Genomic DNA, 18,898 nt, shown 5'->3' with positions numbered 1-18,898 from the left:
TTGAAAGAAGGTGTTTTCCTAGGGTCTTGACACCTGCCCATAAAGACGGGCTAAAGCTAGCCTCACAGTATTGAAAGAAGGTGTTTTCCTAGGGTCTTGACACCTGCCCATAAAGACGGGCTAAAGCTAGCCTCACAGTATTGAAAGAAGGTGTTTTCCTAGGGTCTTGACACCTGCCCATAAAGACGGGCTAAAGCTAGCCTCACAGTATTGGAAGAAGGTGTTTTCCTAGGGTCTTGACACCTGCCCATAAAGACGGGCTAAAGCTAGCCTCACAGTATTGAAAGAAGGTGTTTTCCTAGGGTCTTGACACCTGCCCATAAAGACGGGCTAAAGCTAGCCTCACAGTATTGAAAGAAGGTGTTTTCCTAGGGTCTTGACACCTGCCCATAAAGACGGGCTAAAGCTAGCCTCACAGTATTGGAAGAAGGTGTTTTCCTAGGGTCTTGACACCTGCCCATAAAGACGGGCTAAAGCTAGCCTCACAGTATTGAAAGAAGGTGTTTTCCTAGGGTCTTGACACCTGCCCATAAAGACGGGCTAAAGCTAGCCTCACAGTATTGGAAGAAGGTGTTTTCCTAGGGTCTTGACACCTGCCCATAAAGACGGGCTAAAGCTAGCCTCACAGTATTGAAAGGAGGTGTTTTCCTAGGGTCTTGACACCTGCCCATAAAGACGGGCTAAAGCTAGCCTCACAGTATTGGAAGAAGGTGTTTTCCTAGGGTCTTGACACCTGCCCATAAAGACGGGCTAAAGCTAGCCTCACAGTATTGAAAGGAGGTGTTTTCCTAGGGTCTTGACACCTGCCCATAAAGACGGGCTAAAGCTAGCCTCACAGTATTGAAAGGAGGTGTTTTCCTAGGGTCTTGACACCTGCCCATAAAGACGGGCTAAAGCTAGCCTCACAGTATTGGAAGAAGGTGTTTTCCTAGGGTCTTGACACCTGCCCATAAAGACGGGCTAAAGCTAGCCTCACAGTATTGGAAGAAGGTGTTTTCCTAGGGTCTTGACACCTGCCCATAAAGACGGGCTAAAGCTAGCCTCACAGTATTGAAAGAAGGTGTTTTCCTAGGGTCTTGACACCTGCCCATAAAGACGGGCTAAAGCTAGCCTCACAGTATTGAAAGAAGGTGTTTTCCTAGGGTCTTGACACCTGCCCATAAAGACGGGCTAAAGCTAGCCTCACAGTATTGGAAGAAGGTGTTTTCCTAGGGTCTTGACACCTGCCCATAAAGACGGGCTAAAGCTAGCCTCACAGTATTGAAAGAAGGTGTTTTCCTAGGGTCTTGACACCTGCCCATAAAGACGGGCTAAAGCTAGCCTCACAGTATTGGAAGAAGGTGTTTTCCTAGGGTCTTGACACCTGCCCATAAAGACGGGCTAAAGCTAGCCTCACAGTATTGAAAGGAGGTGTTTTCCTAGGGTCTTGACACCTGCCCATAAAGACGGGCTAAAGCTAGCCTCACAGTATTGGAAGAAGGTGTTTTCCTAGGGTCTTGACACCTGCCCATAAAGACGGGCTAAAGCTAGCCTCACAGTATTGAAAGGAGGTGTTTTCCTAGGGTCTTGACACCTGCCCATAAAGACGGGCTAAAGCTAGCCTCACAGTATTGAAAGGAGGTGTTTTCCTAGGGTCTTGACACCTGCCCATAAAGACGGGCTAAAGCTAGCCTCACAGTATTGGAAGAAGGTGTTTTCCTAGGGTCTTGACACCTGCCCATAAAGACGGGCTAAAGCTAGCCTCACAGTATTGAAAGGAGGTGTTTTCCTAGGGTCTTGACACCTGCCCATAAAGACGGGCTAAAGCTAGCCTCACAGTACTGAAAGAAGGTGTTTTCCTAGGGTCTTGACACCTGCCCATAAAGACGGGCTAAAGCTAGCCTCACAGTATTGAAAGAAGGTGTTTTCCTAGGGTCTTGACACCTGCCCATAAAGATGGGCTAAAGCTAGCCTCACAGTATTGAAAGAAGGTGTTTTCCTAGGGTCTTGACACCTGCCCATAAAGACGGGCTAGAGCTAGCCTCACAGTACTGAAAGAAGGTGTTTTCCTAGGGTCTTGACACCTGCCCATAAAGACGGGCTAAAGCTAGCCTCACAGTATTGAAAGAAGGTGTTTTCCTAGGGTCTTGACACCTGCCCATAAAGACGGGCTAAAGCTAGCCTCACAGTACTGAAAGAAGGTGTTTTCCTAGGGTCTTGACACCTGCCCATAAAGACGGGCTAAAGCTAGCCTCACAGTATTGAAAGAAGGTGTTTTCCTAGGGTCTGACTAGTACATTACTCAGAGCAGCACTTTAAACGGAAGCAAGAAAGACGATGCACTTTATGCCAGGGAAACCATACCACCCTGCTGCCAGAGCTACCACCTTGCACTAAATCTCAGAGACTAGATATATCAAGCTTGCTACACAATGATTTCATGTCAACAGGAAGCAAGGTAGCCCTCTGAATGCTGGAAAGGAAAGTACTGCTCAGGGCTTCATTTAGCCAGACCCAATGGACAGATCACTCCAATGCCATTTTCCACTGCTGTGTCCAACACTCCTCCCCCATCCAGCTATGGAGAAGCAGGAACTTGTCCCAAATATCACCAATATTTCACAGGACATCCCAGAAGGATGCAGAAAAGCAGCAGTGAGTCAACAGGCCACCCAAGCTCCCTCCAAACCCAGGTGAGGCCGGAACATCATCATACCATTGGGACAGCAGCACTCACTCCATAGATTGCAGAGAGCCACATTTCACAAAAGCTCACAGCCAAAAGAATCGCATAGTACTACATACCCTGGCATATCACACAAATATGCAAAAACAAGTGTCAGATCCCTCACTACATTTAGAGCCAGTTTGGTGTAGTGGTTAAGTGCGTGGACTTTTATCTGGGAGAACCGGGTTTGATTCCCCACTCCTCCACTTGCAGCTGCTGGAATGGCCTTGGGTCAGCCAGAGCTCTGGCAGAGGTTGTCCTTGAAAGGGCAGCTGCTGTGGGAGCCCTCTCAGCCCCACCCACCTCACAGGGTGTCTGTTGTTGGGGGAGAAGATATAGGAGATTGTAAGCCGCTCTGAGTCTCTGATTCAGGGAGAAGGGCGGGATATAAATCTGCAATTCTTCTTCTTCTTCTACTACATTGGCTATTTCTACCAGTCCCCCCCCCCACCATTCTGCTGAGGACCCTTATTCCTCACAGTCCATTTCCCCCTCCCCCCCCCGCCCCCACGAGCAGCATTTAATGGATATTTTCAAAGTTCTGGTCCATCACAGAGACTAAAAGCAATAAAGCATGGAAAATACATGAGCTGCTTTTAAAAAGGGGTTGGTTAGATTTTAAATGCACGCGCACTTGCGGCTTCCAACCAAAATTTTGGCCCTAATCTATTTCACCTTTCCCAAGTTTGCCTGAATTATTATATGAGAGTATGTCTGTGCATAACCCAGATTTTTCTTCAAAGTAAACGGTTTGCAGCCCAACCCTACAGCTGCTTACTCGGGAGCAAGCACAACTGCGTTCAATCAAATTTCCCCTACTTAATCAGAAATCATGAGTACTCCAACTAGTTCTCTGGCAAGTTTCTCTGCCCTCTGCTTAGGAAAAAAAAGATTCAGACAATAGTTGTTTTATATTCCCTCCCCCCCGAGCCTGTTCAAGTTTTTAAAAAACCCAGTAAGCAAGAAATGCCCCTCCTCTCACCCGATGCTTCCGCTTTTCTTTCATGATATCCTTGGTATCCTGCAGCATTTTCTCCTTCCAGAGATCAAAGAAGTAAGACGGGTCTGTGTAGAATTTAAGTGCTTCTTTGCCATCATCCCTAGGAAAAAGGACACGCACACACAGTGAAGACCAGGTGTAACCACTACAGACCCTAAATGAAGATCTCATCTACCCATCCCCAACTCTGGAAGGAGCTGAGAGAGGACTGGCATTTTCCATCTCACAATAACAGTACCGGCTCTGCCTCCAAGATATAGAAACCAATACGACATGTTCATCCTCTGTGAGGTGAAATGCTAGTGCTTCCAACTACCTCTAATTATTATGTGTTCAAACAATGCTTATGAATGTGGGCCAAGGAAACATTTGCATTCCTAAGCTTCCCTCAGCGGTCTGCCTGCTATACTCCAGGATGATGCGACACAGCCAGATGTTAACAAAAGGAAGCCTGCTGGTTGCACCACCAAATTCTGCCCTGGGCTGAGTCAGTCTCCTGAGACCCGGTGCAGGGGAACCAACAGACAGCAGCCTGTACCTACTTCGGGCAAATCTACATGCAAATATATGCACTGTAAATTGCACAAAAAAGGAGTAAGATTACACAGGCAAGTGCATGAAAAAACAAGACAATGTGCTGTATTCGCAGCGACAAATTTATGAAGCGATTCGGACTGCAGAAAGCACTGCTGCACAAAGCATATCAAAGTAACCAAACGGATGGTTTCCCATCCACAACGATTTGCATAATTTTCACACAGAAGTTTCAAATAATCCAAGTACGGTATGGGTAGCCAATTGGAGACCCGCATGTCACACAGAGCTCCCTCCCTCTAAGGGCTCTGATGGAGAAGCGTGCCCAGCTGATAGGAAGCAACAAGACACCTTTCTAATTTCCTAGGGGGAGGAGGAGTGTTGGGCCATGCCCTCACAATTCAGTGCGGCAAGTGGTAATGGGCTGGCAGAGTCACGTGCTGCTTCTTTACCTCCTGTCTGGAAATCACAGGGTACTTTGAAGGCTCTCTGTGGCGACTCAGAGACCCCGGAAGGGTGGGGGGGGGATGTCGTTTGAAAAAGTGAGGTGGCACCTGCTGGGCTAAAAACATCAGCTGCTCCCGCACTACTTTAAGCCAAGCTCCAGAGCTTGCTTACATTAAAGTCAAGACACACTCCAGAAAGCAGGTGCTCCACTCTTCACTGAACAAGAAGTTCTTGCAGAGCCCTCAGCATGGACCTCTTTGTTCCTTCTAAAACAGAGGCGGCCAACAGTAGCTCTCCAGATGTTTTTGGCCTACAACTCCCATCAGCCCCGGTCAGCATGGCCGATGGCTGGGGCCGATGGGAGTTGTAGGGGGAAAACATCTGGAGAGCTACCGTTGGCCGCCCCTGTTCTAGAAGGATGCGATTGCCTAAGCAGCTTCGTCAGGGGAATCAAGCCCCCCAGGCCCAAGGTGGTGGCCGACATACAACTCGTGCGGTGAGGCAAAATTTGTGCCAAATTGTGGCCAGATCCGGGCTCAGGAGGCAACGTTTGGCACACACGTGCTCTGAAGATTTCTCCAAGCTTTCAAGCATGGCTCAAAAAATGAAACCCATCCAGAAATTCTGGTGCAACAATGCTAGACAACAGTCAGAATGGTGTTTTCCAGTCTTGGAAACACAAACAGGGATCCATCCTCCAAAGCTTGACAGGTCCTGCTGCCTGCCAATAACAAATTCCCAGTCATTGCAATAGGATTAAAATCCATAAAAGTGTTGGATGAGCGCACATTCCCTGTGTTGGCATTGTGGTTTTGGATGGAGGGGGTGCACTCGCAAAAGAGCTTTGCAGCCGGGTGTGGCGGTGGTGGTGGGATTGCTTAAGTCAGTCAGGGACCGGGGGGGGGGGGGGGGAGCTTTGCTTTGCCATGTGTTCCTCTGTATTGCGATTTGGTTTTTGTTTGCTGAGAATGGTGGAAAAATCTGGATTGAATTCCTCTTCCACAGAGAAAGCATTTTTGTTCAGTAGGATTTTCCAGCCCGCTGCCTTAGTGGTTCCCTTTCCTTTTTCTTTTCACCCCCACCCACCTACCCCCCCCCCCCCGCTTGGGGTTGCAGTAACCTGAGGGACTGCTCTTTGGGGTTTTTGCCCAGCTGCTTTTGGGGGGGAGCTTCAACATTGTTACCTGCCATTTTATCACCCCCCACACTGGAGTGATTTTTGTTTTGGGGTGATCTGTGTTTGTCTTTACTGCTCACTAACCTTACTGCTCTCCATTTGAAACCCTTCCTGCCCAGCTTCACCTTGGGGGGGAGGGAGGTGATCTGTTTCTTGCCCTGCCTCTCTGCACCCAGCCTACCTTGGAGGACTTTTTCCAGAACTACAGAGGTGACTTCCCTTTACTCCCTACTCTCCATTTGAACCCCCTCCCCACTGACCTGCTTTTCCTTGGGGAGTGACGTGTGTGTGAGAGTTACTAGGATGACTTCCCATTACTCCTAGCTCTCTATTTGAACCACACCCCCCAACCTGCTACTCCTGGGGGGGGGTGATCTGTTTGTCAGCCTGCCTTGGCGGACTCGTTCCGCTCTCAGGACCTGGGGTGATTTTAGTACTCAGCTCCCCATGCCTAGTTTTAAACCTTGACTCAACTGACTTGCTTCTCCTTGGGGGGGGGGCATTAATTTGTGCCTATCTGCCTGCTACTCTGCCTGCCTTTTCCCCTCCATGGCAACTGACCCACCTAGGCTGCGGTTAGGTTGGGTGCTTGAGTACCATGAGAGGGGGTGGAAAGGGTCATGTTTGTGGCCGCGAGAGGATGCTATAACTTTCCTCTGTGCCAAGTGGTGATAGGTGGTGAATATAACCTCCCTTCCCCAGCATATCATTGGGGGGCTCGGCCTCCACTTCCCCTGCTATGCCCATGGGGCTCTCGACTGTCACTTGAGAGTTTTCAGCATTGCCATATGAGCTGCAGCACAAAACTGGAAGGGAGGATAGTAATGATGGTGATTTAGAAGGGTGGTGATGCATTTTCCTCTTCCACATCCCAAGATTCCCGACTCCCTGCTGCTTGTGCTTCCATCAGAACACTCCCATTTAGCACTCCCTGGCTCAACACCAGGAAGCAGCTGTCTCCCCCTCCACTCCAACCATGGGCAGCGGCCCGGGAGTGGGGAGATGGTTCCACTCTGTCACATGGAAACACTTCAGCACCCTGGACAGTGATGCATACATGGTGGGGCACCAAGTGTGCTGCACCCAAGTCTAGATGAGTCAGATTCCACAACACATGGCCACCACCATTCTCAAGGAGCAACTGCAAAGAGAACACCCCATTTTGTCTCCGCCAGAGGAAGAAGCGTTGGCCACTATTGGGAGGCGGAAGAGGCCCATTTCCACTCAGCAGGGGGAGGCAGGAGATGAGGTCACTCAAAAAGGCAGTTCGGTTGGGCCCTCCACCAGGTCATGTCCACAGGAACACAGCTAGTTCTGGGAAAGAGGGACAGGCTCAGGGAAAAAAAAAATCACTCGCCTTATCGGCACGATAACTGCCATGGATGGCTAACCATTCCACTTCATGGAGGATGTGGCCTTTCACTAGCTGATGCACCATGTGGCTGCTTGGTGCACCATCCCTTTCAGGAGGACTATGAGCCCGCAAGTGTATGAGAAGATAGCAGGACACATACGCAAGCCAAGCCAACTGTTCAGGAAATCCGATGTTTTTCATTCAATACGTAGCCACACCTTCTGGCTGTGATCTGCTTTCTCAAAGGTGGCTGCAGAATGGGTCATCTTTGGGTGGTTGTTTTATTGGATGGGCACTGAGTCTCAAGCCATCCCCATTCACCCGTTGCTTGCTTCAGCTTTTGGTGGCTCTCCTCCTTCAAAATGGCCTCCCCTTTATTAAGTCAGGACCTTCCTCTTCCTCCCACTTGCACCACTAACATGGTGGATGCAGCCATTGCCTGTCTCACACTCGGCTGAGAAGGTGCTGCTTACTTGGCGCAAGGCCTTTTTTTGACACTGTCATGGGGTGGTCTCTGGTGATGTTGGGGGGGTGGAATTGCATCACCAAACACGCTTCACTCATTCTACTGTCAAGATGACAGCCAGACAACTTTTTCCCCCAGGGCCTTGGTTGCGTTTAGGGTTTGGCAGGTCTTCATCCTCATTCTTACCAACATCATCCCATGGCTCCTAGTCATTCCCTTTCACTCCCTCTCTGCTGCCAAGGTGACACAGATAGGCTGACTGCATGGGGACAGGGGGTGTGCCCAAGATCCTAGTTTAGAAATGTCTTCCTTCTTCCCCTCCCCTTGTCCCATGCTCTGTGGACCTCCTCTTTGTTAAATGGCTCGGTCCAGCCCTATTTCACTCCTATTACAGCCAAGGTGACTTCAGTGCAGGGTCCATCAAATCCAACTTCAAGGGGTTCATTGTTCAGCAGCAGTTCTACATGTGATGGGCCACATCCTTTCTTTCCTGCCTAGCAGCCAAGAGAAAGACCCAAATGTAAGAGGGAGGGGATTGCGGGACAAGAAATCTCTAAGGCTTCCCTTCTAATAGGTGGGTGGGGTGGAGTCAAATTCATAAAATCACCTCTCGCTCACTCTGCCGTCAGGTGACTGGTGGCTGGTTGGCCAACCTTTTCATCCAGGCACTGTTTTGGTGCTAGTACAGGTGAGATCATCCCCACTGTACCCATCCAGGCCTCAAAAGCCAACATCTCTTGCTCACTCTCTGAGGAGGGTCTTCCTTCTTCCCCCTTGTTCCACGGCTCCAGGTGTTTGGGGGTCCTTCCCTTCGTTATAGTTTCTCTCTCACACATTGATGACGACTGTGAGGAATGAGGATGAGTGCTCATTCAGTCACTGCCCTCACTGGCTGAGACTGGCCAAGTAACATTTCATGCGTGTTGTTCATGGGCTCCACCACAGAATCAGTTGTCCCCTCACTCTCCCCACTGGCAAGGTGACCACTGTCCACAGGTGTTGGGCCATCCTTCCATGGTGCTTTGAAAACAGTGTCCATCTAAGTCCGGGTCCACAACTGTGATGAATCTACACCACTGGAGAGTCCAGTCATATGTTCCAGCGTGGTTTTCTGTACGGAGTGACCTGGGAAGGTGATCGCAGGACACGGCCAAATCCTTTGGGGGTTTTAAATCTTTTCCCAATAAAAAAAAAAATGTATTGTTTTCTAGAAATACTACAGATTCAGGCTGGGTTAGCTGTGTTGGTCTGAAGCAGCAGACAAAGTCTGAGTCCAGCAGCACTAAGACCAACGACGTTTTATTCACAGTATCAGCTTTTGCGCGCAAGCATCTGATGAAGTGAATAAAACCTTGTTGGTCTTAAAGATGCCACTGGACTCAAACTTCGTTCTACAATTACAATTATACAAAGGATATAGACGATCATCTTACATTAACATAGACATAAGCCTAGGCATGAACACAGACAAGAATTTGTGGTTATCTATTTAGTCTACAAGATTTATTTCCCACACAAGCCACGAGGGACGGTGAGGGATGGTGGCTCAGTGGTAGAGCATCTGCTTGGGAAGCAGAAGGTCCCAGGTTCAATCCCTGGCATCTCCAAAAAAGGGTCCAGGCAAAGAGGTGTGAAAAACCTCAGCTTGAGACCCTGGAGAGCCGCTGCCAGTCTGAGAAGACAATACTGATTTTGATGGACCGAGGGTCTGATTCAGTATAAGGCAGCTTCATATGTAGGAGGGACGGTGGCTCAGTGGTAGAGCATCTGCTTGGGAAGCAGAAGGTCCCAGGTTCAATCCCTGGTATCTCCAAAAAAGGGTCCAGGCAAATAGGTGTGAAAAACCTCAGCTTGAGACCCTGGAGAGCCGCTGCCAGTCTGAGAAGACAATACTGACTTTGATGGACCGAGGGTCTGATTCAGTATAAGGCAGCTTCATATGTTCATATGTTCACAACACTACAGTAATCTATTCGTTACAACTGTCAATCAGAACTTAGTTGGCTGCGTAAGATTTATTTATATATGCACTAGATTTTCACGTCTATTTTATTTTTTCCCCCTATCTTTTCTTCATTGCTTCATGTCTAATTTTTCATTATTAAAAAACATGTATTGCCAGACTTTGGGGGTTTTTGAGAATCATCATGGTCCTCCAGAATCCAGTTACCAGGCTGTGGATCCAGACTGTTGTACTGGGTTGTCATAATGCCAAAAACCCAACGGGCCTTCCATCCAGAGCCAGCATGGCCTTTCCATCTGCCTGTGGGTTATGGGATTATAGGGCACGGCCAATTCCCTCCCAGGGTGTCTTCAAAGCAGAGCTCAGTAAAGGCCAAGTATGACACTGTGGATCCACAATGTTGTACAGGGTTGTCAGATATGTTGCTGACCAGAGTCCTCTGGAGGCAGGAACAGCCTTTCAGTCTGCCTGTTGGCAACGTAATTACAGGCATGGCCAAATCCTCCTGAGGTTAATGCCTTCTAGGTCCAGGTCCCTCTGACTGAGTGTAAGACCAGGTCCTGACAATGGACAGCGTATGTTCCAGACCCTATGGGTCCTCTGTCGGGAGACACCATGGGCTTTCAAGTCTCCCTGCTAGCAATGTGATTAAGGGGCACAGCTAAATCTTCCTGCGGTGTGAGCCTAAGTAGGCCCAGATCCCTGACTGTGTGAGACACGTGATTATGCTGCTGCACAAGGTATATTCCAGACCTGACGGGTCCTCTGTTGTGAGACACCCACCCTTATCAGCACTTGACGTGACTTGAACCATCAGTTGTTGAGGGATGCTGTGGGGTGGTTGTCCTTGATGGACTTGGTTTCGATCCGGCACATCATGAAGAGGCACTGCTGGCTCCTTTGCTTGATGTCTCCTCCTCTAAATGGGAGCCTGATAGGGCCTTCGCGCATTCCCTGGCTCCATCTCCATGCTGGCAAGGTGATGGAACAGAGGGCATGGTGGGGCACATGTGGGTGTCGCTTCACATGCACCAGGGCTTTTAGACACCCTTCACACTCATCCTACAGGCTAGGTGAGCACAGGAGCCAAATCCAACTTCCCACCATTCAATACTCTCTCTTACTGTCCCTGGGCTTTGGTTGTTAGTTGGTGTAGAAGTGCAACTAGGGCACAGAGTTTGACTGTTGTCACCATCCCCCATGTCAATGTGATTGCCATGACCAAGATCTTCATGAGGGACATGTCCTGAAATCTGGGTGGTCTTTTTGTTTCCTTTCCACCCGCACCCCCCCCCCCATTAGTCTCTTTGCTCCCTTTGGGCCACTCTCTTGTGTAAGGAGTGACTCCTGGCCACCAGCAACCTGCACCATTCGTGGACAGGGCACTTAACAGGCCCAATTATTGGACTGCGGTCAAGAACATGCGGTTCATGTGTATAACCTATTATGGTGGCATGGCACCCTCAGGTTTTCTCACATATCAGGGGTGGGGGACCTTTTCTCTGCCAAGGGCCATTTGGATATTTATAACATCATTCGAGGGTCATACAAAATTATCAACTTAAAAAAACAGTGCTCCGCTGAGGGGAAAACAATTCAGGCTGGCAAAATTAATGCAAATAATTTTTTTTTTTAATTTGAAGGCATGTGGGGAGAGCCCAATTTGGCTGGCGCACACACATCCCTGCCTGGCGCTCTAGGCAAATGCTCTTTTTGTTAAAAACAAAAACAAAGGTCAGCAGGAACTCATTAGGATATTAGACCACATCCCCTAATATTAGCATATTAGGTCACACACTCATTAGCATTCTAGGCCACCTCATCTGGGATAATCAAGTGCAAATCAAAGTGGTGGCAGCTGGCTCCCGCCCCCCACCCCTGCACCCCTCCTCCATGCGAAAACCGCAGCTGCTCCCAGCAGACCTTTAAAGACACCCACATACCCCAGCAGCAGTCCTTCACAATGCCCACCACTCAGGCTCCACTGAGAGAGAGACTTAGAGAGGGAGGGAAATAAAGAAATAGGGGGGGGGGGGAGAAATGGAAAGAACGGGAAAGAAAGAAAGTAGAGGAAGAAAGGGGAATTAAGGGAAACAAAGAAATGGGGGGGGGGGGGAGAAAGGGAAACAAAGAAAGTGGTGAAGAAAGGGAAATAAAGAAATGAGGGGGAAACTTACCTGAACTGTGACAATGACTTTTCCAGGCCCCACAACGATCCTGGCTGGCCACCCAGGCCCCAGGGAGGCTGCTGCACAGTGCAATTGCCCCCCCTCCCGCCCCACAATCCTCACCAGTCAGCCAGACCCCAGGGAGGCCGCCACGTGGCTCAGCTCAGCCCAGCAATCCCTGAGGGCCAGTCCAAGTGATCTCGAGGGCCACTTACGGCCCTCGGGACGGACGTTCCCCACCCGTCATAGATGGCTGGCTGCAGCTGCCTGCAAAAAAAGGGGGCAAGGAGTGGATACTAAATGTCTGTGAAAGCCTTCTTTACAGAGAGACGGCCCCATGAAGATACAGCAACCCGCAACCATGAAAGTGGCTCCCGGGCCCTGGGTAGGGGCAAAAGAATTGGTCCTGTTCTGTAATCGCATATTTTGTCCACAGAGCACCCTCCTTTGTTTGGGCCCCAGGAAACCCAGGCACCCACAACTATGTGGGTGGCTCCAGGGTCTCGGGCAGGGCATGAGAGCTGCTGCTCTCCATAATCATATTGTCCGTCAGTAGAGGGAAGGTGGGCCCAGGGAGACATAGCCACCTACAACCATGCAAGGTGGCTCTCGGGCCCCAGGCAGGGTGGGAGGGTTGGCTCTGCCTTGCCCTGCAATGCACTACAGCCGCTTATTATGCAGGGAGTTCCCAGAATGGGCCCAGCCAAGTACATGTTCATCCTCAACAGTGCCAGCAATAGTTCTCTCCCACATACTACGGGGAGAGGGTGTGTCCCATTCCAGAGAGGTCTGCTGCAAGCTTGAGGCATCCCCTCTACTAGGGTTTGTACTGTCCGTTCCTGCCACCTTCTTTGGGCAGCTGTAACTTGGAACGTACCCCCTCCCCAAGTCAGGGCATGGGGGGGGGGGGCATCCAGGGGATGTCTACCATGAGTTTGATGCCTCAGCTTGCACGGGACCGATTCTATACAAACCAGAACCTGAGCCTGGAGACATCTTTTTTGGGTGTCCATAACTCAAACCCTCCTCCCCCCCAAAAGTCCAATGAACACGTAATTTGCAGGGCACGTAGTGAGCATCCCAGGGAGGTGTGTCATGAGTATAATGCTTCTAGATCACACAGGGTCTGTTCTATGCACTCCAAGACCCACACTCGACATGTTCCCCAAAAGCACTTTCCCTGGGGCACCTTGTTTGGGGATCCATAACTTGGATCCCCCCCCAAGTCCAATCTTCACCAAATTTGGTGGGAAGACAGAGGAGAGTCAGCTGGAGATACTGTGAGATTTTGAAGTCTCTAGGACCACACCTGCATTCTGAACTTCCTAAACCAGTTCGGCTTGGCAGAGCAGCTGAGTTCACCACACATCCTGAACTCGAACAGGGTTTTCCCAGTTTGTGCCCATCTCTAGATGTCAATCCACTCTAGAGAATTGAGACCAAGGTCTATCCAAGCCAGCATTCCATTTCCAGTATTAGCTTTGCACCTCTGGAAGCTCATGTGATCACTACCCCAAACATGGAGCTTCCTTTAGCCAGAGATTGGTCTGTTACGCAAACACCCAACTGCCATTTTAACAGCTAATTTATACATGGTGTGAAAAAGTACTTCGTCTGCCCCGAATAAACTGTAAAATTCACTGAGTTATACCAAGTTCTAATACCGCTGGAGAAAAAGTGTTTCCCAGTCTGCTTTCTCCTTAAGAGTCCAGAACTTTACATGTCCTGTATTGTGTTGTCTTCCCTGCCTTTCTCCATCACATTGTCCTCAAATTAAAAGACCCAAACACATAGCCTTTCTACGTAGGGAGGATGTGCCAATCCCTTGATCATTCAGGAGGCTCTCTTACGGACTAGCTGAGTTACTCTGCTGCCTTTGGGGAGGAAGACGGTTTCAATGCAAGTTCATGACCTTATCAATCATCTGGGCAACCTTCCCTGCTCAGTTCTGAATACACATTACCTGTAACAGGAGAGAATGTTAAGAGGTGGTGGTGTATTGCAAACGCTGTATGTTTCAAGGACAGGCACTGGGAGAGAGTCTCTGTCAAAGAGCTTTTGGTCCTGAGTTGTGGAGCTTTTGAAGGCTTTCCTTGTGTTAATACCTTGCAGGGACACTAAGGAAAAAAGAAGAAAGTAAACTGACGCTTGATCTCAAACACAAACAAGGTTACTCTTTGTTCAGTGACTGTCTTCAATGTACTCTGATAATGGTATAAATTCTTTAGTTGCCTCCTGAAGGAAGCCTTTTAAGAAACTTTTTTCACAGTATCATCTGCAGCTGCATTTGAAACCTTGTTAGGTTTAGCTGCTCAACTGGGTACTAATGAACCAGACTGCCTTGGAATAATTTGTTTAAAAAAAACAACAACCAGGGAAACAGAAAGCAGACTCCTCCGCCACCTTGCTCAAAGAGGGTAGCCATCAGATTTCAGAAAGCTTCATGCAGAACTGGCACATACTTTGGTCAAATAACTGATCAAACAGTGTTAAATAATAACTAAGTATTTTAAAAACGTTTACTTATAACAGGAACTGAGAACTATGGTTGGTATGAAATCTATTTTCAGACATCACAAACAAATGAAAATTTTTATTAGGGTTTGTAGAATCTTTCGGGCTCAAGTGCCGTGTTCTACTGGAGAAAGTTTTCCTTCCAGACGTTTCGTTCTCAGCTGCGGAGAACATCCTCAGTGGCGCTGCAGCCGGAGCAGGCGCTCTGACCTTCTTGGCTGCTGTGCATTGAGTGGGGCCAGGGCTGCTGGAGAGCTCCGGCTGCAACGCCACTGAGGATGTTCTCTGCAGCCGAGAACGAAACGTCTGGAAGAAAAACTTTCTCCAGTAGAACACGGCACTTGAGCCCGAAAGATTCTACAAACCCTAATGATGTTACCAGCCGTGAAAACCTGAAATAAATGAAAATTTGTTCAAACTGAACCCCTCTCACCCCAAAAGAGGGGGAAGAAACCCAGACCAAAAACGGATTTAAGTAACATGAAGACTGAGCAGAAACAATATTAAAATGAAATAAATCAACTGCACAGTGCACTTAAAATACAAATTTAAAAACACAGACCTTGAATTTAGTTTCTAGACGGAAAGTCACTGGACGAAGTAGTATTCAAAGTACAATACATAATACATATGAATATCCCAAATCTGACGATATACAAACAAGATTACAATCATAGTGAACAAGACCAAATGCATTTTGGCCCTACGGGCCTTCTTCAGTTATCACAAATACATACATACACCCCAAGAACAACTGTGGATACACTAAGCCAAGCCAGGTACCAATTGATTCCCATTTTATTCCACGTGGGTAAACAGTGACATTATTAAGGTCATGGATCTTGTTCCATGATTTTCATGCTCACACACACAAAAATGCATGATTGTAAATTGTATCTAATTTTGGCAGTTCACTTCTTCATGGTGTGCACGTATACATCAACCAGCAATCCAAGAAATTGTTGGAATGTCACTATTCAGCCACTTAATCCAGTGACTTTCAGAGGCCAAATTCAAGGCCTATGTTTTTTAAATCTGTAATTTAATGGCACTGTATGATAAATTGGATATATTTTGTTTAATCTGTTGTTTCTACTCAACTATAATGAGCTCCCAAGTCTAGGTTATTCTTGGGCTCACACGCTCACTCCTCTCCCATTGGGAACCAAGAATGAAGACTGTCCAACTGAAGAATTGCTTGTTGCAACCATGGAACCTGGGCGCTAAAACCAACTGAACTATGTTTCTTTCCCACAAACTGGGATCAAATACACGAGGAAACGCATTAACTTGGGACTAAACCAGTCTGGAGTTCATCACGTATGAACCAAAACTTCTGACGTCTGAATATAGTTAAAGTCTGCTGATTTCTACCAGTCTCTAGTGCTCAGTCAAGCCCACCAAGCTTAACAGAGCACAATTTAAGATCCTCGCAAAAGATGGGATCATCCCAACTCTTCAACACTTCAGATCTGATATCAGTTTGTATACAAATGTTTGTTCATAATTCTCCCTGAATCCGTGTTACATACCCTGGTCAGGAACTCCATAAGGTTTGCCAACGTTCCTAAAGAACTGACACGAGCGATCCAGGTTTATTTACAAAGAGAACTTTAAAAACCCATTACCATTATCAAAGCAGATGCGGGGCTGAGCTCCAATCAGCTGCCCTCGCGATACATACCCATGTGCAGCAGAGCTAGCTAAACCCTCATGAAAAAAAAGCATAACTGGAAGTCTTATACTCTACATGCTAGCTGCAATCCCAAAGAATATCTAATTAAGCTATCCCAAACACTTGGATGAGCCAGGCCATCCCGCACCTTGTTTCCATTGGGGGGAAAAAACAACCCAGGCCTTGAAGATGAGGCTCTGCTAACAAGCATGAGAGTGAGAATGTTCCCCTAAGAGCAGCTCATGCTGTCCTCTCCCAAGAGACTCAGGACAAAAAACAAAGAAAGATGGAGTCATATGGGCCAATACAACCCAGTGTTCCCATTGCATTTTTTTAAAATAGCTGCAGTCTTCTCTCAGGGCCAACAGGAGAACTTGCCATGAAGGCTCTTTCTCCTTTGAGGAAAGGAGGACATCTTGAAGGGGTGGTTCCCACCATCCAATCAGGGAAGCAGGACATTTTTTTTTACTTCCTGTCTCTTGCCTGTGGGAGTCACCCTCCTCAGTTTGTTAACTCCAAAAGCAGCTAATAATGTCAACTCTAGTAAAGAGAACACATGGACAGAACCAGAGCAAAACACAGATAAGAAAAAAAAAAAGGCAAATAATACAATTGAGAGAAGAAGTGTACTTGCTGTGTAACTAGTCTGATGACGACTCTGCGAGGGACAAGATGTCTTCCTTTTCTCAGAGGACAAGAACCCTTCACAGTAAGTATCCAATGGTCTGTTCTCTGTCTGAAGTGGAAGACATCTTGAAGGGACCTCCCAGAGCAGTGCCATCAGTTTAGGGGTGGGTCATCATCATCTTCACTTAGGATGTGTTGTGATACTCTTCTGCCAAAGGAGCATCTGCAAAATTACAAGTACTGATCTTTCGGTACCTAATAAATGTTGAGAGAGATCATCATGTTGCTGTTTGCAAACTTCCTCAATTGTTGCCTGCCTTTTGAATGCAGCATTGGCGACAGCACTCCTGACTGAACGGGCTGTAATTCCAGCAGGGATAGGAAGCTTGTGGATCTTATGGCCTCTACTAGGCATGCTCTAAGTATGCTACTTATGGCCAACTTGGAAAACCTTTCTCCTGTGTTAAGTAGAGATATGGACAAGAATACCACATTGGTTTTTCTAATGTTGCTGGCTTGAAAAATATATGTCTTGAGAGTTCTTCTAACACTGGAGGTGTGCTATGTCTTCTCCCTTGATGCTTTGGGTTTGGCAGAAGGATGAAAGACATATACCTTGAACTCTATGGAGGACAGAATTGACTTTGAGCATAAAGATAGGATCTGGTCAAGTATCACCTTTTCCTTGTGAAATATGCATAGTTCAAGTTTAACTGAAAGCGAGCCTAGCGTGGAGACTCTTCTGGTTGATGTGATAGCCATAAGAGGTGAGTTCATCTTCAACCATATCAATGAGACTTCCCTGTGAGGCTCAAATGATGGCTTGGTAAGTGCAGAGAGAGCTGTATCTAGCTTCTATGTAGGGAATCTGTTAAACTGTGGTGGGTTTCTCAAAGCCAAGCCTTGAAGGAAATATCTTGTGAGGATGTTATGAGAAGCTTTTGCCTTTGACTTGGGAGTACAATCATGGCCAAGGTTGTGATCTGTCGTTTGAGAGTGGGTGTTTTTGAACATTGTATGACTCCAACTTGCAGGAATGGCAAGACTGAGTTAAGTGGTGGTTTCAGTGGATCAAACGCCTTACACCATGTATTATAAATTCTAATTGTTGATTGACTCCTGGAAGCCAAGGGGGTCTCTGTAACATCAGCTTTGTTCCTAAGGCAGAGGAAATTGCTCCTCTCAATCTCCATGTGGCCAAGTGCAACCATCCCGATTGTGGATACCAAATGATCCCTGATATAGCATGTCTGGTGATGCTGGTAACTTCCAGGGAGGCACCATCAACATCTCTTATAGGGCCAAAATCCATGACCTCCGTGGTCAGAACAGGGCCACTAGAATTGTGTCTACTGGTTGCTCTTTGATCTTCCTGAGCACCTTGGGAAATTGGAATGGGTGAAAAAAGGCAAGTAACAGGGTCTTTGGTCACGGAGAATCGAGAGCATCCATTGCCCCTGCTCTAGGGTGAAAGAACCTTGTGTAAAATCTGTCAAGTTGATCATTTGTTGGGGACACAAAGTGTGGTAGCTCAAAGTGCCTGGTGATCTGCAGGAACCCATTCCTCTTGAGGGACCATCCTCCCTCTTGAACCACTTGACTGATCACTTGCCTGCTGAGCCACTCTGCTTGATTGTTTGAAGACCTTTTACGTGTTCAGCCTGAACTGAAGTCAGATTTTTCTCTGTCCAGTGAATTACCTTTATTGCCTCCTTGGGCAGAACGGACGATCTCAGGACAACCCCCGCCCCCGGTTTATGAATGTTTTGGCTGATATGTTGTCTGTCCTCATCAGGATGTGAGAATGAACTATCTGAGGCTGGAGTTGTCTTAATGTAAGATCCATGGACCTTAACTCCAGAACACTGATGTTCAGTTTCATTTCTGGCTCGGACCACCAACCCTGAACCCTAATAAACTTGCACCTGTAAATATCTGTCATGTCCAATATATCTTGCCTTGGAGTAAGCTGGAGCTCGTTGTCCACCATAGCAGGCTGAACTTTACTGGGTTTGAAACTGGAAAGGCCTTATCAGTTGCTGTAATTGTCATGTGTGTAGTCATCCCCTCTGGATTGAGTCTATGCATGATATTAGTAGATCCCAAAATTTTGTCATGGTCATCAAAGAAATGTATCTGCTCGTGATCATGGATTTGGACATCCCTCTAATTTTCCATGCTTTAAGGACCTGCAGGAATAAGCAATTAGCTGTTGCATTGATTATGATTCCAAGAAGTTCTAGCTATTGTATTAAGTGAGTTCTTC

The 18,898-nt window shown here is 47.6% G+C and overlaps 1 protein-coding gene across 1 annotated transcript in view; it reads right to left on the bottom strand.

Moving 5' to 3' along the window:
• Positions 1-18,898, bottom strand: part of WASF2 (WASP family member 2) — a 53,596-nt gene that overhangs the window by 15,403 nt on the left and 19,295 nt on the right. The window contains exons 3-4 of the mRNA XM_060258197.1: positions 13,780-13,933; positions 3,690-3,807 (exon numbers count right to left, since the gene is read on the bottom strand). Of these exons, the coding sequence (XP_060114180.1) occupies positions 3,690-3,807; positions 13,780-13,933 (272 nt within the window). The remainder of the gene's footprint in view (positions 1-3,689; positions 3,808-13,779; positions 13,934-18,898) is intronic.

This window comes from Heteronotia binoei, chromosome 17 (genome assembly GCF_032191835.1).
Source record: "Heteronotia binoei isolate CCM8104 ecotype False Entrance Well chromosome 17, APGP_CSIRO_Hbin_v1, whole genome shotgun sequence".
Taxonomy (NCBI): Eukaryota; Metazoa; Chordata; class Lepidosauria; order Squamata; family Gekkonidae; genus Heteronotia; species Heteronotia binoei.
This window is presented reverse-complemented; position numbering and strand designations above follow the sequence as displayed.